Genomic DNA, 23,148 nt, shown 5'->3' with positions numbered 1-23,148 from the left:
TTTAGGAATAAGGATTTTTTAGAGGCAGCTATACGGATGGCTTATAAAGAAATCGCCAAAGACTGGTTGAATTTAACTAAGAATTTTTCTTCTGAAATCCCCAAGCCTCATTTGATGTTACATTTTTCTTACATGGAGCCCAGAGGAATTTCAGAACAGCAAAAAAAAAATCAAGACCTGTGTGTTTTTGGTCACATTGTTAACTGCTTTTAGATTTTATTGCAGGAACAGCTGTAGAGGATCTGATAGAATTGTCACTGTGTCAAGGCTGAATTCCTGGTAGACAAGTCGTGCAAGCATCCATTATCTGATCAGACAAAACACAACTGGCTTTTGCTTGTATGTACGTCTGATCTTGGATCGTATATCAGGCACATTAAATTTAAAGATTGCATATTTGATATTTCTTGGTCCTTGGATGTGCAACCTGGAAATTGCTCCTTCAATTTGTTTGTTGTGTGAAAGAACATATTTTACTTTTGGAAACGAGAGAAAATCTGCAGATGCTGGAAATCCAAGCAACACACACAAGGTGCTGGAGGAACTCAGCAGGCCAGGCAGCACATATGGAAAAGAGTAAACTGTCGATGTTTCAGGCCAATACGCTTCAGCAGGACTGGAGAAAAAAGGATGACAAGTCTGAGATAGAGGGTGGGGGAGGATAGAGAGAAACACAAAGTGATAGGTGAAACTGGAAGGGGTGAAGTAAAGAGTTGGGAAGTTGATTGGTGAAAGAGAAACCGGGTTGGAGAAGGGGGAATCTAACAGGAGAGGACAGGAGGCCATGGAAGAAAGGGGGGAGGGGGAGCCATTACTGGAAATTAAAGAAATTGATGTTCATGCCATTTCCGACACCTCCCTCTACTTTCTCAATCTCTCTGTCTCTATCTTTGGAGACAACTTTGCTACTAATATCTATTATAAACCCATGGACTCTCACAGCTACCTGGACTATACCTGTCACCCCCCCCCCCCCCATTATTTGTAAAAATGCCATCCCCTTCTCTCAATTTCTCCATCTCTGCTGCATCTGCTCTCAGGAAGAGGCTATTCATTCCAGAAAGAAGGAGATGTCCTCCTTCAAAGAAAGGGGCTTTCCTTCCTCCATCATCAACACTACCCTCAACCGCATCTCTTCCATTTTGTGCACATCTGCTCTCACCCCATCCTCCCGCCACCCTGCCAGGGATAGGATTCCTCTTGTGCTCGCTTACCTCCGCACCCAGCACATAATTCTCCGCAACTTCCGCCATCTCCAATGGGATCCGACCACCAAGCACATCTTTCCCTCCACTCCCCACCTCCCCACTTTCTGCTTTTCACAGGGATCGCTCCCTATGCGACTCCCTTGTCCATTCGTCCCTCTCCACTGATCTCCTTCCTGGCACTTGTCTTTGCAAGTGGAACAAGTGCTACACCTGCCCATACATCCCCTCCATCACTAGCATTCAGGGCCCCAAACAGTCTTTCCAGGTGAGGTGACACTTCATCTGTGAGTCTGTGGGGTCATAAACTGTGTCCGGTGCTCTCAGTGTGGCCTCCTGTATATCGGTCAGACCTGACATAGATTGGGAGACTTTCGCCGAGTACCAATGCTCCGTCTGCCAGAACAAATGGGATCTTAATTCCACTTCCCATTCCCATTCTGATATGTCTATCCATGGCCTCCTCTACTGTCACAATGAATCCACACTCAGGTTGGAGGAACAACACCTTGTATTCCGTCTGGGTAGCCTCCAACCTGATGGCATGAACATTGATTTCTCAAACTTCTGGTATGGCCCCCCCGTTTTTTTTCTTTCTTCCATGGCCTTCGGTCCTCTCCTATCAGATTTCCCCCTTCTCCATCCCTATATCTCCTTCCCAGCTCTTTAATTCATCCCTCCCCTCCCGGCTTCACCTATCACCTTATGTTTTTCTCTTTCCCCTCCCCACCTTTAATATCTACTCATCTTTTTTTTCTCCAGTCCTGCTGAGTTCCTCCAACATATTTAACTTTTGAGTTATTTTACTAGATGACTTTGCTTGGGGTCCTTTCCTAGGTAGCCCATAGTTGTAACATTATTGCTTAGTTAAATTCATGCAGCAAAAACTAAGTTTAAATTAGGGACAGCAAGCCCAAACAACCCATTTGCTTCTTGCACTCTGCTTCTCCTCCGATCACTCTTTCCTCTTGTTCCTGCTGGTAGATGTAACAGCCTGCATTTAGCTTGCAGCAGGAGGAGGGATCGGGCAGATTCGAACTTGCCTTACACAATCACCAACATTTTTCTTTATTTTACTGAGCAGATATTTCGTGCTGTGCAATTTTAATAGCTATACAAAAAGAACTAGTTTCAAGACTAGTTTATGTTTGCTTAAGCATTCATTAGGCTTTTTGCGTGTAAACCTGGCATTTTAATTGCCTGCATTTTGCTTTATTTCAAGAGATCATCCCAGTGATGTCTACTGTTTTGATTTAGAAGGCAATAAATGATTTGCACTCAAGCTTTTATATAATTGTAATATTCAAAATATACTTATTCTGTTTTCTGTGTTCTGTATTGTTGGTGAATTCAGTAAGTAGTCATTCGGATATATAAACACAAGAGATTCTGCAGATGCTGGAGATCCAGAGCAACACACACAAAATGCTGGAAGAACTCAGCAGGTCAGGCAGCGTCTGTGGAAGTGAATGAACAGTCGACGTTTCAAGCTGGAATCCTTCATCGGAACTGGAAAGAAAAGGGGCAGATGCCAGAATAAAAGGCTGGTGGGGTGGGGGTAGGAGAAGGAGGACTATCTAAAAGGTGATAGGTGAAGCCAGGTGGGTGGGAAAGATAAAAGGCCGGAGAAGAAAGAATCTGATAGAGGAGGGAGGACTATAGGAGAAAAGGAATGAGAAGGGTCACTGGGGGAAGTGAAGTAAAAGGTCAGAGTGGGTGATAGAAGAAGAGGGAAGGCGGACGGAGAAAAAACACCAGAAGGAGAAATCAATGTTCATGCCATCAGTTTGGAGGCTGCCCAGATGGAATATAAAGTGTTGCTCCTCATTGAGGCAAAAGAGGAGGGCATGGACCAACATGTCAGAATGGGAATGGGGAGTGGTATTAAAATAGTTGGCCACTGGAAAATTCCACTTTTTTCAGATGGAGTGGAGGTGTTCGACAAAGCAGCCCTCCAATTTACAACAGGTCTCACCAATGTAGAGGAGGCTATATCGGGAGCACCTGATACAATAAGCAACCCCAGCAGACATCACCATGGATGTCCAGTCCCTGTACATTTCTATCCCTCCATCAAATGTAGACGAAACACTATTTCAATCCTTTTGTGACATTGCATTCACTGGGTAGCAAATTATTCCCTTGAAATGGAAGATCTATCAGATTTGTCTTAGAAATGATTGGGTGAATGAAAGCTACCACATTGTGTTTTAGTTGGAAAGCACCTATCATGTTATAAGGGCATTCCCCACTCTGGGCTGTAGCGGATAGCATAACGCTATACAGCGCCAGGTATAAAATTGGGATTCAATTCCTGTAGCTGTCTGTAAGGAATTTGTATGTTCTCCCCATGTCTGTGGGGGTTTCTCCAGGTGCTCCGGTTTCCTTCCACAATCCAAAGGATGGGGTTAGTAAGTTGTGGGCACGCTATGTTAGAACCGGTAGTGCGATGACATATGCAGGCAACCCTGAGCATGTCATTGATGCAAACAACACATTTCACTGTATGTTTTGATGTACATGTGACAAATAACGCTACTGTTTAAAAAAATTTTTTAAGCAGTGGCCAATCAAAGATCTAAAGCATGAGAAGCCAGGGGTCGTGGTCCATGTAGATACCAATGACGTAGGGAGGAAGAGTGACTAGGTTCTGCAAAGTGAGTTCAGGAAATTGGGTGCTAAGTTAAAGGACAGGATCTCCGGGGTTGTGAGCTCAGGATTGTTACCCTTGCCACGTGCAAGCGAGGCAAGAAGATCATTCAGCTTAACACACAGCTAAGGAGTTGGTGTCAGAGGGAGGGCATCAGGTTTTTAGATCATTGGGCTTTCTTCCAGGGAAGGTGAGACCTGTTCAGAAGAGATGGTTTTCACCTGAACTGGAGAGGGACTAATATCCGAGTGGGAAGGTTTGCTAGTGCTGCATGTTGGGGCGGTTTAAGCTAGAGTTGCAGGGGGGTGGGAACCAGAGTGTCAGAACTGATAGTGGAGAAGTTGTGGAGACAGATGTTAAGACCTCAGACAAAGTCAGGAATCAAAAGGTTGAGCATGGTGTGACTAATGTCCTGAACTGTGTATATTTCAATGCAAGAAATATTCTAGGAATGGCAAATAAGCTCAGAGCGTGGATCAGCATGTGGAATTATGATAGTGTAGTCATTAGCGAGACTTGGCTGCAAGAGGGGCAGGACTAGCAATTCAATATTCCATGGTTCCATTGTTTTAGACGAGGAAGAGGGGAAAGGACCTTGGGTAGGAGGTAGAACCAAACAGTGCTCGGATGAGGTGTGACGTTACTAGTAAAGGAAAATGTCACGACAGTGCTCCGTCAGGACAGACAGGAGAACTCATCTAGTGAGGTGTTATTGGTGGAACTGAGGAATAAGAAATGTATGACCATGTTAATGGGGCATATTACAGACCACCCAGCAGTCCAAGGGGTTTAGAGGAACAAATTTGTAGAGAGATTGCAGGTTGTTGCAAGAAACACAAGGTTGTTATAGAAAACAAAAGAAAATCTGAGCAACACACACACACACACACAATGCTGGAGGGACTCAGCAGGCCAGGCAGCGTCTAGGAAAAGATGGCAAAGGATTTCAACCTGAAACATCGACTGTACACTTTTTTTCTAGGTGCTGCCTGGCTTGCTGAGTTGCTCCAGCATTGTGTGAGGTTGTGATAGTAGGTGATTTTAACTTTCCGCATATTGACTGGGAATCCCGTACTGTTAAATGTGTTCAGGAAAGTTCCGTTAATCACTATATAAAAGTCTCAATGAGAGAGTGTGCGATACTTGATCTGTTATAATTTGTTATATATCGGGAATAATAATTGCCAGAGCAAGTGACAGAATTTTGTGCAGGAGAACTCTCTGCATCTAGTGATCATAATGCCATTACTTTCAAAGTAACCATGGAAAAGGATAGGCCTGGTCCGTGGGTTGAGATTCTAAATTGGAGAATCGGTTTACAAGAGACTTCGAGACCCTGGTTAAGAAAAAAAAGGAGATGCATAACAGGTATAGGAACAAATGAGGTGCTTATGGAGTATAAGAAATGCAAGGGAACACTTAAGAAATTAGAAATTGTTCAGCATGAACTAGATGGACCAAAGGGCCCGTTTCTGTGCTGTACTTTTCTGTGACTCCATCTTATCTTCAAAGACCAATCTTAATGTGCAAGTCCTGATGTTGAAGCACTGTGGCAGTGGTTACTAAGGGTAGATGCTGTAGCCTCCCTTGCCGCTTCTCCAGATGATGTTGATAATAATGCCAGATTCTGGTGCTGTCCATCTGGTCTGCTCATGAAGGTTCCATTTTTGCCCCAGGTACCCACTGAGCAATGGAAGAATTGGGTTGTGGGTAGACTTCTATTTTGCCTATGTGAACAGTTTTTGTTACACTTTGAATGCTGAAATGGGAGTGGGCTGCTTAGCACTAATGCATCATCATCTATATTATGTCTGATCCATTAATATTTTTGTCATCTTTCTCCACAGATCTGTGCCCTGTTATTTATTACACTATACATATTCTCCTACCTAGTCATCAGCTGGTTTAAAAAGAATGCTGACTTCACAGCAGGTAACTCTTTAAAACAAAAATCTCTTATTGCAAGTGCAAAAATAATTATTCTGATTTTGTGGCCTGTGTATGAATAGCTGTTTCAGGCCAAGCTACTTTGGTGCATATATAATTGTATTGTTTGATTTTTTTTTCCCGTTTGTCTGTTGAATATGACTGTGACAGTTAGATTTGTGCAGCTCTTCACAGGTGATGTGAACTACATGAAGAAATCTGTGCAGGAGCGTTTTTAAAGTGGAAAAGCTGTTGCACTGGGACACTTCCACTCTCTCAACCTTAGAAGTCCTTGTACATTGGTACGAGTTGTCGTCACAACTGGGGTCTTCCTAGGTTGTAGTGGATGACCATGACTACTTCTGTGCCTTGTCATGTCCTTTGCTCCCCATGAAACATTGCAGAACCACCTTCCTGGCTGCTGGATCTCACTGTTGATCTCATCTTCCCAGTCTGCTGGAGCTGACTTCGCCTGTACTGTATATCAGTTAAGATAAATGATACAGTTAATGGTCTTGGGTAACATGTTTGTATCTGGTGGGCTAATGTGCACCTTTCAGTGCACTTGGTATCTTGTCACCTGAGTTACATCCTATTATTGTTTCTAAATTCTGGTAGTAGATGTAATGTGATGTCCATATTCTAGTAGTGCCATCTCCTTCAATTATGTACCAATTCTGTTGGTGTTGCATCCTTCCTTTTGACTGGTGACTATGATGTTGTGGGAAATAAAACAAGCTTCCTGTCTGTTACAAAACGGTATGGATAACAGTTTTGCAAAGCAATTATGCAACTGGTCTTCATCTCTTTTTTCAGTAGAGAAGTTCAACATGCTTAGCTCCCAGCTGAAGAATGGGCAGATGGGGTGAGCTGAAGATGTGCTGCCAGTGCTTGCATAACTATCTTTTAGCAAGAGTCAGTTTGTTCAGAGGGTGGGGCAGGAGGATGTTCGGCCAGGCAGAATTTTTGTCTGAGGCAGGATCGGAATGATCGAAGTTAACAAACAATAGCTCCGTTCAAAAGGGGTGAAAAGAAGAGTCCTTGTCTCTACCATCCTCTAACATGGTCACCTGTTCCTTCAGCCGCCAAGTGCAGGAATTCCATCCCTAAATCTCTGGTTCTCTCCTTTTGAGGCATTACTTTAAAGTCGAGCTCTCTTACTAAGGCTGATGAATGTAGGTTGTCACTCCACTGGGGGAGATCTGTACTGTTGTTGGTGAAACCTGTCTGCTCTCTTTTGGATGTTATGCTGATACCATGAGGTTATGCTAAAGAAGTGTGATAGACCTACCTCCCTCTGGGGTTCTGGCCACTGTTTATCCCTCACTCATTATAAAACCAATTATCTGGTTATGATCTCACTGTTTTCATTGGATATTATGTGTTTATTTCGGTTGTTATGTTTTCTGCGATACAATGGTGATTATACTTCAAAAACACTAGTTCAAGAGATGAATGAGCTTTATAAATGTGAATCTTCGCTTCCAGCCTTATTCACTACCTCCTTTGAATCTGTGTCTATTTTTAGTCTGAACACATTCCTGCGTAGTTGTTTGGGCACTTGCTTGAAAGGTGTATCGTAATTGCAACTTGTTCTAACATCTAATGACGTTTGAAAGGGTGGTGGCTATATCCTAATGGGTGACTTCTGTGTTTATCTGTGCAGTTTACAAATTGACTTCAAAAATGCCATTGTACTTGGACTCTCATAAAGCTACCAATCTCACTGTGAAGAGGAAGATGACCTTCACAAGCCATTTTAAGGAAATGCTGAAATGGAATGGAATGTGTTTTAAAGTGCAGCATCTGTATTTCATTCCAAGTGTTTCAATGTGTTTGAAATCTCTTCTATCTTGTAGCTTGATGTTTTAAAAGAAAAGGAATTTACCAATTTCAGCTGATAAAATTCAGAAATAAATCATGTATGATGTACATTAATCTGGTTTAGTCTACCCGGTCAACAAAATTTTAACTTAGTATTTTCTTCCAAAAGCTGCTGATAATCTGAACTCCATTAAGAAATTTATTAGAGATTAGCTTTATTTGTCACACGTACATTGAAACATCAAAACACATTGAAATGCGTCCTTGGGCCAATGACCAACACAGTGTGAGGATTGTGCTGGGGACAGACAGCAAGTGTTGCCGTGTTTTCGGCACCAACGTAGCACACTCACAACTCAGTAACCCTAACCATACGTCTTTGGAATGTGGGAGGAAACCAGAACTGCTGAGTTTTCAGCAAGATAACTGCTTGAGAAAGGATTGTTCAAAGAATTTAATTTGGGGGCAGTTGTTTGAGCAGCTCTTTCATCATTCTCAGTACACTGAAACATCCTGTTTTCTACCTCAGATTTAACTTAAAATATTTAAACAAAATTGAACCTATAGATGATCAAGAATGCAGGTCCTCTTGGCAGTCAAAATAGGAATTGGTATCCTCTAGCCTGGTCCAAACCCACTGAGTTCCACATCAGCAGACCCTTATCTCCCATAGTTTTTGCATTTTAAAAGTGTGACTTATTCCCTCCATTGACCTTTATTTGCTGCTTATTACTGTAAAATCTGCTCAGCTCTCCAAGGTGGAGAGCCTTGCCCTTGGGAGCACTTTTTTTCCATAGAGTTCTTTGAGATGTTGAGACTTGTTTTGATTTGCATTTCTATTATGGAGTTTGTTTAAGATATCCATCCAAAGGTTATTCTAGTTTGGCCTATCAGAACAAAAGTATGTACAAAAACACTATTTTCTGTTCAAACATGCATTTCACAGCATTTCTCCACATTTTCATTCATTACCCATTGAAAGAGTACTTTGATAATTTTCATCACACAGATAGCTGGGAGGTAAGCGAATGCGACATGGAATTTGACAAATAAACTTTCAGTGGAGAATTATCAGGATTCATTTTCTAGATTGGCTCCAGGAATGTGAAGACCTTTGCATAAAAGTGTTTTTATAAATGGCAGAAATTTGTGTTTACTCTCTGAAAAGCAGCATGCATATGCAAAGAGGGAGCTTTCTCTCGCTTTTTAAAAAAAAACCTCTTAAATGGCTTGGCTTCTATCTGTGCCATTTTTGTTCTGTTCCTCAGAAGTCTTTTTCTAAATAACTGGTAAGCCGCACATTTTTATTTACAGGATACCATTAAAATAATAAAACCTCCCTGGACCCATCTTCAGTGACATTAAACAAAATTTGGTGCTGAGCCATAAAAATGATATGAACAGGTGATTAAGAAGCTCAATCAAATAGGTAGGTTTTAGGGAGATTTGTAAGCCTCTTCACCCCTTTCCTCATTTTTAGGAAGAGGTTGTATGCAGGGATAGATGTTGAGGAGTTGCAGGTGAATCCAGAACCGAGGGAGGGTTGGGAAGTGAAGGCAGGGGTAGATGGACACTTGACAAGCAAGGAGGTGAGAAGTTAGTGAAAGCATGGAATTGTTGAATCAGCTGATATTGTATTGAATGGCAAAACAGAGTTGAGGGGCCAGGTGACCTACTCCGGCTGTTAGTTTGTATATTTGTATGAGGGCACAGTGGCAAATGGTGAAGTGATTAAATATGGATATAATCAGGTTGAGGAGCACAGATATCATTTGAGCATCGTACATTTGAAAGGGCTATAGAATGGGTGCGATGATAAGACCATAAGACATGGGAGCAGATTTAGGCCACTCAGCCCAATGTCTCTTCTCCACCATTCAATCATGAGTGACTTATTTTCTCTCTCAACCCCATCTTTCTGCTTTCTCCCCATAACCTTTGATGCCCTTACTAATTAAGTACCTTGTAACCTCCATTTTAAATATACCCAATGACATGGGCACCACGGGTGTCTGTGGAAATGAATTTCACTGATTCATGACCCTCTGGCTAAAGAAATTCCTCCTCATCTCTGTTTTAAAGGGATATCCTATTCTGAGGCTGTGCCCTCTGATCCTAGATTCCCCCATGATGCGAAACATCGTCTCCACGTCCACTTTATCTAAGCCTTTCAATATTCAGTAGGTTTTTAAGTTTTTCTAAACTCCAGTAAAGTCCAAGCCAGCAAACACTCCTCATATGTTAACCCTTTCATTCCTGGGATCAATCTCACCGATACTTGCACATACTTGGATATGGGGCCTAAACCTGCTCACAATACTTCAGAATGAACATTGAGACTCAGTTAATGGCACTGTCAGCAAACCTACAAACAAATCAACAAGGGAATAATGTTCATTCGTGCTAGGTATGAGTTGTTCGTGGGCAGTAGAAGTAACTGGTATGGATGATAGTTTCAGCAGGAAATAAGCTGCTGGAGGCGGGAGGGGGGTGACAGACAAAGGTGATGACTTTGATGTTCCCCTTATTTCAGCTCATTTGTGAGAGTGAGCTAGTACTTCATTAAGGAGATTTCCCCAGTACCGGCACTAAAGATCTGAAAAGGCAACAAATTCACTGGAAAATAAATATTGGATAGGTCTGTAATAATCTAAAATTCCCTGGATTCTGGAATAACGCCAACAGATGGGAAATGCAACTTCGATTACATCAGCTTTATTTGTCACCTGTATGTCGAAGCATACAGTGAAATACATTGTTTGCATCAAATCAAATAAGCAAGGATCGTTCTGCACCACCCACAGGTGTCGTCACACCTCCAGTGCTAACATAGTATGCCCACAACTCCCTAATCCTAACCCCTACGTCTTTGGGATGTGGGAGTAAACTGGAGCACCCGGAGGAAACCGATGTGGTCACAGAATGTACAAACTGCTCACAGACAACATCAAACCCAATCTCACAGCTGGTGCTGGAATGCAGTGCACTAACTGCTGCCCTGATTAAGAAAGATGGAGAGGCGATAATGTGGATTAACAGACCAGTTAGCCTGAAACCTGTTGATATTGTGACCTGCACATAGGGTGATCCAACAGAAATGGAGTCTGGTAATGGGAATAAAAAATAAAATTGTAGTGTTATACTCAGTTGACATAGGCCCATGAAGGAGAAAAAACGGGCCATGGGTGTGAGGAAAAAGAGAAAGAAAATAGAAAGAGTGCCCTCTGGACTTTCCAAAGGAATTTAATAGGGGGACAAACAAGGTTAAACATATAATTGAAGCTACAGGACTGCTAGTGAGATAGCATGGTAAAAGAATTGTTAAATATTTTTAAAAAAGGAATAAATTGGTATCTTTGTCTCAAGTGGCTGCTCTCTTATCATGGGGACAGAGAGCAAGAGAAATAGTTTTTATGTAGAAGGTTGCAAATATTTGGAATTTGATACCTTGTTCATTGAGTGTTTCCAAGGCTGAGACTGACTTCAGACCTATTAAAAGAATATCCAGTGATTATGAAAATTGGATGGGAAAATGGAGACCAAGCACAAATCAGTCAGGATTTTGCTGGAGCAGCTTTGCGAAGCTGTTTGTCTGGCTTCTGCTCACGTTTCTCAGTTTTGTCAGCAAGTGGTCACATTTGGAGAGGTGGTTGTGAGGTAATGCTGGCAGTCGTCAGCATACAAGTGGAAACTGATACTGTTTGTGGTTGATGTCACCCAGGGCCAGTGTGTCAGTGCAAAATAGGAAGGGGGTAAAGATAAATCCTTGGTGAACACTAGAAATGGAACAGCAAAAAGTAAAGCCATGGCTACAGCTAGGTAGATCCGAATGAGGCGAGTGCACTCTCAACCAACCACCCAACCATGGAGGAAAATGGTGTGATTCACTGTATGAAGTGCTGCAGATAAGTTGAAGTGTGAAGCCGTGTGTGCCTGTAGTTTGTTTTGTCTCTGCTTTCAGTGCTGATTTGCCAACTTCATCAGGTGCTCGAGTTGTTTTTACTCCCTGTGCTTTGGAAGATGAACCCAGTAGATTATTTTTCTGCAACTATTAATGGATTAGGCTTGTGGCCATCTTTCTGTGTGGGGAATCGAGATAAGTGATGGGGAGCTGTTCATAACTTCATTGGACATGGTGCAAGCTCTGTTGATTTTTGATAAAAGCTGTGCCCTTGGGTGGTGGATGGGGGAGAAAGAGATAAACCTCAATCGGCACTCACTGGCCTGTACATCTTCATTCAGCCCTGCTGTTGTCAGCAACTTTGAACTGTATACATTTTGAAGAGAAATATCAATTTAATCTTTGAGACTGTAATTATTCACCATTAATGCCTTAGCTTATCATACTGGTTAAATCTTGTGTTTAAACAGAATGCTCTGTGTTTTGTTTTGTAACCATGCAACCTGGGACAACCAGTACTAAAATTTAACAGAGTAAACTTCTGATTGACTGTAGGTGACTGGTATCATATTTATATTTGTAAGAGGTGGGGCAATTTTTACTTGTATCATTCCCCACCCTGTCTCTCCTAAAAATTAAAAAAAAATCACGCTCAATGAAACTCCAGTGCACTAGCCAATTGCCCTGTTATGACAGGGGTCACCAACCTTTTGTGCATCGCAGACCGGTTTAATATTGACAATATTCTTGTGGACCGGCCAACGGGGGTGGGGGGGGGGACCGTGTGGGTGTTAATCATGACCGGAATATAGGTGACAAGTCAACTATAAGTCACTTATAAGTGGCTAATACACTCAATTTTGTTTCTAAAAGGGTTTATCTAACGAATTTAATATTAAACACACAGCGCATCTTTCCCTGCATGAACATAGTGATCAGATAATTATAACTCACTTGTAAGTCAATAGCATTATAACATTTTAAGTAACGTTTGGACACACAGCGCATATTTTCCTCGTATGAACATATAAAATCATTGCAACACACCAGTGAGAGGACAAGGTAAGGGCCGGAGGTCCCCGTACCGGGGCCACAGCGGTCGCAGTCCGGAGAGAGTGAGCGAGGAGTGCGACAGTGTGTGCGCCCGCCCCCCTTGTAGGTAGGTAGGATCTATCGGCCGACAAAAGTTTGGCTCGAGGGATGACTTTCAGTAGATCGCAGCGAGGTAGCCGCTCTGTTACTTATGAAACCCTGAGCCCGAATTAGGTCGTCTGCGAATATTTTAGCACCGGGTTCCCCATGAACATTCGGTGTGCTAAAACGGTTTAGAGGCGGCGCGCATATGTCCACGCTCCGGGTCGGTAGCAACGGCACATCTCACCGGCCACGTGAGGCGGCCGGTTACCAGAGGCCAACCAGTGATCCCTGGCGCGAGGGTATCCCTGTGTTCAGGCGACTGATGACCTTGCGTGGGTAATGACCTCGCGTGCGTTCAAGTCCAACAGTGGGTGTGACAGGGAATGAGGAAAGGTGCAGCTGACTCATAATGTTTCATATCGCCAAATCATATCGTTTCCTCGCAGCCTAGTAGCACATGCTTTGCAGCCCGGTACTGGTCCACGGCCCAGTGGTTGGGGACCACTGTGTTAGGAGATTCCTGACTCTTTGTGGGAACCCAACTCCGTCCTGTCGTTCTTCAATTTGAATTCTGACACCCTTGTGGGAGACACTGCAGAAATTATCAGCAGCAACTTTGGTTCTGACAAAGGGACACGGACCTGAAATGTTAACTATTTCTCTCTCCACAGACATTTGCACCATTTTTTGTTTTCGTAACAAGCTTTTGGATATTTATTTCAGCCCACTTCCTTCCCACTTTCAAAGACTCTTTTACAACTAGTGTTCTCAGTATTATGTTTATTTGTACAGTTTGTTTTCTTTTGTACCTTGGTTGTTTGTCAGTCTTTGCTTATGTGTAGCTCTTTGTAAAATTCTATTGTACTTTTTTCCTGTTAAATGCGTGCAAGAAAATGAATTGCAAGGTAGTATAAGTTTACTTTGAACCCAACTCCACCTGCTTTTCTGACCAAGTTCTGATACCTCAGCCCCTTTCTGCACTTGTGACTGTTGCAAATTAATTCCACTCCAGAAATGGATCTAACGTGAGGTTTGGCTGATCTGTTCCGACTGGTGCAACTGGTCAAAGCTATTGTAGATTGCATCCTCCAGTCCCCAATCATACAAAGCTTCAGCATGCAAAGATAATGTATAATAATGGATTGTCCATGCCAAGATTAAAGCCAACAGCTGGAAAGGCTATTTTTATGTTCTCATTTCAAATCTCGTTTCAGCTATTGTAAGATTTCATACAGCACCTGATGGCATGTGTATGGCACATTACTTAACAGGATCTTGCGTTGTCGGTCAGCTAATGATGTCAGTGTGACTTAACCTCTTCCTGTGCCTTGCCAATATCCTGAACGTAGTGCTCGCCTATTAATGAGCTGAAGTATTGGGACACGTTCTATACAATACTTACATGGTATATTCATGCCATATAACTACAAATGAAATGTTCTGCTGTTCAACTTTGTGTAAATAGTCCTTTGGAGATTGTAGAATGTATCTCTATATCAGACAGTAACTTGTGTACATTAAACTAACAAACAATTTGCTTTAAATATGGGAAGGGAATCCGCTGCGATCCTGATACTTATCCAAAGAAGGACCTGTTACTGCACTTTGGTAGAAGAAATGAAAGGGTCGACTATTCTCTAAATGGAGAGAAAACACAAAAATCCGAGGTGCAAGGGGACTTGGGAGTCCTTGTGCAGGATTCCCTAAAGGTTAATTTGCAGGTTGAGCCTGTGGTGAGGAAGGCAAATGTGATGTTGGCATTCATTTCAAAAGGACTAGAATATAAAAGCAAGGATGTAATGTTGAGACTTTATAAAGCACTTGGAGTACTGTGAGCAATTTTGGACCCGTTATCTTAGAAAGGATGTGCTGAAACTGGAGATGGTTCAAAGGAGGTTCACGAGAATGATTCCAGTATTGAATGGCTTGTTATATGAAGTGCATTTGATGGCTCTGGGCTTGTATTAACTAGAATTCAGAAGAATGAGGGGTGGCCTAATTGAAACCTATTGAAAAGTGAAAGGTCTTGTTAGAGTGGATGTACAGAGGATGTTTCCTATGGTGGGAAAGTCTAGGAGCAGAGGACACTGCCTCAGAATTGAGGAGTGTCCTTTTAGAAAGAGATGAGGAGGAATTTCTTTAGCCAGAGAGTGGTGAATCTGTGGAATTCTTTGCCACAGGCAGCTGTGGAGGTCAAGTCTTTATGTATACAGTATATGAGGCAGGGGTTGATAGATTGTCGATTGATCAGGGCATGAAGGGATACAGGGAGAAGGCAGGAGATTGGGGCTGAGAGGAAAAATGGATCAGCCATGATGAAATGGCAGAGCAGATTCAATGGACCAAATTCCCTAATTCAGATCCTTTGTCTTATGGTCTTAAGGGAGATGTTACTTCAGGCTTGAATAGTGGAATAAATTTTAGGAACATTTTAAAGATTTTTTAAAAATGTATTCCAGGTCTTAGATGGAAGAATCAGCATTATGTTTATCAAATAGTCAAGATGAAGAGTGTTGGAATGTAGAAGAGGCCAGAGTTCTTCAGTCACCTTCTACCTCTTTCTCCCCACCCCACCCCACAATGGAATGAACCTTGAAATCCTCTTAATTTGCAAACTCCTCTGCAGCCCAATTCAGGCGAGACTTCAAGTAGCATTACCGGTATTTTGTATTGAGAATGCTGTTCTCAAACCAATCCTTCTTTTTGGACTCTGACTTGATACTACATTTCCTCATTTTATACTGCCCCTCTTTCAAATTTGATTAGTTTTCTTTGGGTTAGGAGCATGATTAAGGCATATCAGAAATGAGAACCAGTGATCTAGGCAAAGTGGAGAAGAATGTCTGTCCTAAATGTGCAGACTTCTGCCTGAATCCTCAGTTCCAGTAGAGGATTCTTGCTCCAAATGTGAGCCCCAGTTTTTTCCCCTTCATTCCATTCTCCCATTTCCCCTCTACATCCAAATGCATCTGCATGCAAGCATACAGCTGACCAGGTTGGAGTACAGTGGTACAAGGTTTTGCTCTTTAAGGAATAAACTATGAAGGAAGAAATAAATGCCTTTCTTCACTTATTTACATGGCTATGAACATTTGAGAAAAGGCTGAGGAGATTAATATGGTGCCAGGTGACATTCTGAATGAGCTGGATTGGTGTCTGCTGCAAAAGATTGTGACAGATTTAGAGATTTGATTGAGCTGCACTTCTTTCAAAGAAGGGAGATAGTGTCCCTTAAACAGAGGAATAATCATGTCTAGGCTTTAAATAATGAACTTTCAGCATTATTCTGCATGTCACTGCTGAAGGGTCCCGGTCCGAAATGTCGACTGTACTCTTCTTCCACAGATGCTGCCTGGCTTGCTGAGTTCCTCCAGCATTTTGTGTGTGTTGCTTTAGCATCAGGTGATCTTTTCCTACTTCAACCTTCATTCTTAAAAGGAAAGAAATATTTGATTTACTTTGTGACATGTGCAAAGTCTGGTTCAAAGTCCTTGATTTTTGGTATTAAAACTTTATCTGCTTCATCAAAACTTTGATCAAGTGACAGTGCAATCTGAAGCAATCTTTAATCTGATCTAATTTTACAAAGTATGATGCAATGTGTTCCCTTTTGATGCAAGAACAGCATTTGGAATGAAGTATGAATTTAAAATCTCATAATATAAATGTATCTTCTCTTTCTAGATAATGAAGAAGATGCAACAGTCAATCGCATCGCGTAAGTGTAATCAAATGGAACTCTCCCACTTTTCACTTTTGTCATTAGGATCTTGCTTGCCGTTGTTAATCTGGCATTAGGTTTGAATAAAGGAGAAGTTCTGGGATCATCTTCAAACCACAGTCTGCAGAAATGACTCAGCATGGTAACTTGGAGCCAGTCAATTGGTTGAGGTCCAAAATCCTGTTGGACTTTGGTATCTATTAGTGAATTTGGAATATCACTGACACCTCAGCCCTGCCCTTTGTACAGCCACGTATTTAACTGTGAACAAACTAATTTGTAAACTAATCCTATTATCTGGATCAACATGTCAGTGCGTGGTCTCCTCTACCACTGCAATGAGGCCACACTCAGGTTGGAAGAGCAACACCTTATATTCAGTATGCATAGCCTCCAACCTGATGGCACGAACTTCGATTTCTCTAACTTCTGGTAATTAGTTCACCATTCCTGTTTCCCTCTCTCACCTTGTCTCCCATCACCTCCCCCTTCCCTTTCGTCCATGGTCTTTTACCCTCTCTTATCAGACTCCCCTTTCTTCAGCCCTTTCACCAATCAACTTGCCTGCTCTTTACTTCATCCCTCCCCCTCCCAGTTTCACGTACCACCTACTACCTTGTATGTCTTCCTCCACCCCCACACCTTATTACTCTGACTTTGCACCTTTCTTATTCCAGTCCTGCTGAAGGGTCTTGCTCTGAAACGTCGATTGTTTCCATAGATGCTGCCTGGCCTGCTGAGTTCCTCCAGCATTTGTGTGTATTGCTCAGATTTCCAGCATCTGCAGATTTTCTCTTCTTTGTGCCATTATCTGGATAAGTTTATTTTTGTTCTGTGACTACTTGTGCCGCCTCCTTCCCCATGGGAGTATAATCTGTGTGCATTGAGATGAGTAATTACGATCAGCCATGATCATTTTGAATGAAGGAATAGGTTTGAGAGGCCAGGTAGACTACTCCCACTATTTTATGTTCTTGTATAATTCAGCAGTAGTAATCGAGGAAAAGATTACAAACCCCACAACGGCACTTTCATTGCTTTAACAAGATCTGGGGATGACTGTTCAACATTTGTTGCCCTTGAAAAGGTGGTAGTGTGCTAGCTGCTGTCTTGAGCCACTGTAGTCTTTCTGCTGAATGTGCATGCACACTACCATTGGGTAGGGATTTCCAGCATCGATTCACTGGACTGACAATGAAGGAATAGTGAGAGGGTTCCAGCTCAGGAGGTGGTAGTGTTTCTCAACACCTGCTGCCCTTGTAGTTGTTGATGGCAGAGATCATGAGTTTGGGCGATGCTGTTGCAGTAGCCTGGTGTTAACTGCAGTGCACTTTGAAGATAGTAGCAAGGACAATGAATGTTTAAAGTAGTGATAAACACAAGAGAATCTGTAGATGCTGGAAGTCTTGAGCGACCCACACAAAATGCTGGAGGAAATCAAGTCATGCAGCATCTGCTGTTGAATTAAGATGGTGAATACCAATCAAGCACATTGCCTTATTCTGGAAGGTGTCAAGTTTTGTGTTGTTGGAGCTATACTTATCCAGGCGTTCAAGCACTCTCCTGACTTGAGAGTTAAATAATTTATTGAGAGTTTTAATCAGCCTCGTGATTTTTCATTAAAACTCAATGATTTCTTGAGGAGGAAAATCCACTGTCCCCGTTTGACACAAGTGTGCTTGAATGCATGTTGCTGTGCTGTTCTTTTGTTAATTGGTCGAGATGCCACCACCATCTTCCCAATTTGGGGTAGGCAATGTATGTTGCTGGCAAAGCCAGCCCCGTTTCCTAAGGATGAGTAAAACTTATCCAGAGCCACACAGAAAAATGTTGGATTGCAATTGATGAGTTATTCCTTTTGTACTTCTGTGTTTTAACTGGGGATGGCTTTCTTGCCTATAAGAAACAATATTTTGGCTCAAAACTGCTCTACTTGGGATGCAAGAACTGCTGAAGACACAATAAAACCTACAAACGCTGCTGATACAGAACATTAACAGCAAATTAAAGTACCTTTGTCATCTTCTGAAAACCCCAAGTGAATTATGGTTGCAGTGTAACTGTGCTTGGATTTAGATTTAACTTATCGAGGTACAGTGCAGAACAGGCCCTTCGAGCCGTACCACCCAAGCAACCCCTAATTTAACCCTTGCCTATATTGTGCTCTCGTCCCTGGAACAGGATAATGAACAGCCTGATCAGCATGTTGATGTATTTGTGCAAAGCCCTAGAGGTGCAATTAAATTTCTCAGTGGTGTGGAGCATTTGAGTCATGTCCATCGAGTGCTGTTATTTGTATAATTTTGTGATTGGTGAATGCTCATTTAGTTGGTTACCACTTGCTTTATAAATAGGTGTTGTGCACAAATCCACTGGGTCATCCTAGGTTCTGCTTAAGGAAATACCAGAGCAACGGCCTTAGTGAATCTGCTTTGTTGGTGAGCTTGGTGTAGTCACATGAGCCACATCTGCCGCTGAGAAAACCCTGTGGGGCTTGATGACTTGGTAAACACATCGTCAAGGGATCCCCTTTCATCGGGAAAGGAATTAAATTTATTTAGATCTTTTGTATTAGCTTTTGCTCAAGGTAATTACTGAGACTCTGAAGTCCTTTCACCATTTGCCATCTCTGTGCACCACTTCAACACAGAGTGACACTGCAATTTTTTCAATCCACTGGCCTTTTTTTGGGGGGGGGGGTGAAATTACAGGGCCAGAGTAATATAAAATGAAACTTGCACCACCTAAAATTGAGTTAGTACATGGCTGTGTAGTTCTGCTTAAGGCTTAAAAATGTTACTGCAGTGTTCCAAGGATTATTGCTGGCCTGAAATGCTTAGGAGTCACTTTTAACCTAGTTGGCAAGCAGAGTCTGCAAAAATACTAAAGCAGCTATGTTTCCCTGGGAAGGTGCCTCCTGAATATCTGCTGAGTGCAAACACATAACTAGCGTGTTTTAGCCTCTTTGGCAGGTTCAGGACTTTTTTTAATGGGGTCCTTCTGGATTCACTTTGCTATATACACTCAGTGGCCACTTTATTAGGTACTTCCTGTATGTTGGTGGTCTTCTGCTGCCCATCCAGTTCAAGGTCCCACACGTTGTGCATTCAGAGATCCCTTCTGCACACCACTGTTATAATGCGTGGTTATTTGAGTTCCTGTCACCCTCCTGTCAGCTTGAACCAGTCTGGACATTCTCCTCTGACTTTGTCATTAACAAAGCATTTTTGCCCTCAGAACTGCTGCTCACTGGATTTTTTTTTTGGTTTTCACATCATTCTTTTGGAAGTCTAGACCAGGGTTTCCCAACCTGGGGTCCACAGACCCCTTGCTTAATGGCATTGGCCCATGGCATAAAAAAAGCTGGGAACCCCTGGTAGAAACAGTTGTGCATGAAAACCCCAGGAGATCAGCGATTTCTGAAATCTCAAACCACCCCGTCTGGCACCAACAATCATTCCATGGCCAAAGTCACTTAGATCACATTTCTTCCCCATTCTGATGTTTGGTCTGAACAACAACTGAACCTCTTGACCATGTCTGCTTGCTTTTGTGTATTGAGTTGGTGTCACATAATTGGCTGATAAGATATTTGCATTAACGTACAGGTGTACCTTATAAAGCAGCCACTGAGTGTAAGTGTAGCCAACACCAAGGACACGAAGGATGTGCACAGCAATGACCCAGTTAATCAATGGCACCTTTAGAGAAGGAAGTGAACTCTGTTTCTCAAACCTTGGTCCCTTCTGCCTGTACGTTTAATGTAAGATGTTTATTCTTTGTGTTGTAAAGTAGACAACTTCAAAGAGCTTGACTAACAATATTTTGTTTGAACAGGCTTTGGATGTGTACGTTCACTCTTGCGGTATCTGCTGGCGCTGTCTTTCTCCTTCCATTTTCAATCATTAGCAATGAGATTCTGCTGTCATTTCCTGAAAACTATTACATTCAATGGTTGAATGGTTCACTTCTTCATGGTGAGTATTCATTGGATTTGCTCCTAGATAATGTATAGAGCAATGCAGAACGGACGTCGGCCCTTCGGCCCAGCAAGTCCCCACAGCGCCCATCCAGCTTGTCCCAATTTCCTGCGTTCGACACATGACTTTTTAAACCCCCTCTCCATGTACCAATCCAAGTGCTTCATAACTGGTACAGTTGTACTTTTGCCTCAACTACATCCTCTGGCAGCTTGTTCCATAGACTCACCACCATCTGAAAAATTTGCCCCTCAAGTCCCCCTTTTAAATCTTTCCCCTCTATGCTCCGTAGTTTTGGACTGCCCTACCCTGGGGAAACTTCTGTTACTGTTCATCTTATCAATGGCTCTCATAATTTAAAATATCTCTGTAAAGGATGTTCTCCTATACTCTGAGGGATAAAGACCTAGCCTGGCCAACTAGCTCCCCATATATCTGGCCCTTTAGACCTAGTAGCATCCTTGTGAATGTGCATTCTTTCTAGTTTAATCCCGAAAACAAGGTGACCAAAACTGTACACAGTATTCCAAATGCAGCCTCACCAACAACTTGTACAACTGCAACATAATGTCCCAACTCCTATACTCAGTGAAATCCAGCATGCTGAACACCATCCTGTCTACTTGTGACGCCACTTCCAATTAACTTTACCCTTGTACACTTAGGTTCCTCTTTTTGATTATAGAATTCAGAGAGACTTAGTTCATTTAGGGAAGTGTACTGAAGTCTTCAAAAGGCAAGATCAAAAGGGAAGTTTTCTAACTTAATAAATTACATTATTTTGCCCTCAAATCACAGCCACGGTGTTCTTAAAATAAAAGAATACTGCACACAGTCTAAATAGAATGTCCCCTTATACAAAGGTAGAGTAAAACAGCTGACAAGATTTTTTAAATGTTCATTTCCTGACCTCTAGCTGAAGCAGCAATTGTGTCAGTTAATGGGGAAATGGAACCATGGTTTCTACTGTAAGTCACTATCCTGCCAGTCAGTTTTGAGTGGGATTTGGTCACTTGCATGAGCGTGTGGGTCTCCTAGAAGATGTGTCACCTGGGACATGACAGAAACTTTGCAATGGTTGGGCCCTTTGGGACAGGGTATGATACAACACATAAAATTGCTACTGAAGGGCAACAGAAGATGTAGAGAGGAATAATCACTATTAATTTGCTGGCCATAGGAACTCAAAAGCACAATCTGCTGCTCACTGACTATTATAGCTCACTTAATTTAATGTCTACGTATAATTGATCTGAACTACAACTTAGATTGTTATTCAGTTAATAATTTTTAACACTTGAAAATGAAGACCTACTTTATCCTTCACTTCGCCTTCAGTTAATGCTGCCATCTAGTGTTAAATTGGGGTAATGCAAAGTAAGTTTGCAGGTTTGAAGAAAATGGCCATTTGATCATACCAGCTGCCCCACAAATCTAGACTGAGATATTTTTCCTTTGGTAATTGAACTCTCTGTCTCTTCTTATTCAGTGCCACTTTGTCATCCACTTTTTGTTTTTGGAGTGTCGGCAATTGCCAACTCCAGGACTGACAATGGTGCACGTAAATACTAATCTCTTCAACACTAACACAAACGGCCCAGGTGAGAGAGAGTGCATTTACTTGTGTGATCTTTGTCTAGATAAAAGGAGTTGCCTGAATATCCAAGAAAGTATTCACCTGTTTAAACTTTTTGCTATCCAGATTTGCAGTGTACTGTAAGGATTAATGTTTTGGCTCAGATGACTGTCAGTGGATGAAACCTGGTATTTGTTCCAAATTGTATATTTTTTTAAAAGTTTCATTTCTAATGGCTTCCAAAATAGAAGCATCCTACTATAGTGGATTATGATTGAATAATCTATTCAAATTGTTTTGCTTTCCCAGTTAGCTTATAAATAAGGTTTTTTTGGTTATTTTGGATAACTAAGCTTCAGTGATGCCAGTTTGAAAAGCCACATTGTGCAGTAGGGATATTTCAAATTCAGTGATTCTGACAGGTAATTCTACAGAGATTGTAAGGGTCCTTCGTCTCTTCTCTCTGCAGGCCTGTGGAACCTTGTTTTCCTCTTCTCCAACATCTCTCTGGTGTTTCTGATGCCTTTTGCATACTTCTTCACTGAATCAGAAGGATTTGTTGGCTCAAAGCAGGTAAGAAAGGATGCAATTATGTTGTAGACACCTGGAATTTCAGCAGTAAATGCCTGTAAGTATTACTGATCAAAATAAAATACCTTAAAATAGCTGTTATTTCAGTTAGAATGGTGTGTGTTACTTTTGGCAGGAAAACAGTTGTGATTGTTGCATAAAAGGTGTAAATTTACAATGAATGAGGACATAAGTTCTACTTCCTTCCACCTTTAGCTGAGGTGCTCTTGTGGGAGGACAGAATTTGCATTGCTTAACAAAGAGCAAGAGTCATTTTTTCATGGGCAGAATGAGTTCAGAGACAGCAGAAGAGGTGAGAGAAGCGTAAGAAAGAGTTTTGGATGAGGGTGGGGGTGGACTCTGGACTAATGAGAGGTTGACTTGATGAGCTGAAGAAAACTGGAGATCAAAGAAAACTGGGTTCATTGAGCCACTTGTTGCAAGTGAGAGTGGAAAGATGGGGGAAAGGTGATAGCATTTGGTCAGACAGAAAAGGAACAGGAAGTTACCTTTGACCCTGGGTTTGTCAGTAATTTTGACAGAGGAGGATGACACCAAAAGTTATTTTGTGTTCCAGTCAGATTCAGTGATGAGTAGCTTGACCATTTGTGTTTGATAGCATCTTGTTAGGCTTTGCATTTGCTGGTTTGTTTTTAAA

General features: G+C 42.0%; 1 protein-coding gene across 1 annotated transcript in view; it reads left to right on the top strand.

Annotated features, from left to right (window-relative positions):
• Positions 1-23,148, top strand: part of lmbr1l (limb development membrane protein 1-like) — an 83,614-nt gene that overhangs the window by 26,782 nt on the left and 33,684 nt on the right. Inside the window, exons 2-5 of the mRNA XM_073070979.1 lie at positions 5,703-5,787; positions 16,328-16,361; positions 20,202-20,341; positions 22,390-22,493. Coding sequence (XP_072927080.1) covers positions 5,703-5,787; positions 16,328-16,361; positions 20,202-20,341; positions 22,390-22,493 — 363 coding nt within the window. The remainder of the gene's footprint in view (positions 1-5,702; positions 5,788-16,327; positions 16,362-20,201; positions 20,342-22,389; positions 22,494-23,148) is intronic.

The sequence above is a fragment of the Hemitrygon akajei genome, chromosome 18 (genome assembly GCF_048418815.1).
Source record: "Hemitrygon akajei chromosome 18, sHemAka1.3, whole genome shotgun sequence".
NCBI lineage: Eukaryota > Metazoa > Chordata > Chondrichthyes > Myliobatiformes > Dasyatidae > Hemitrygon > Hemitrygon akajei.
Note: the sequence above shows the minus strand (reverse complement) of the source record. Positions and strands in the feature narration are given on the sequence as shown.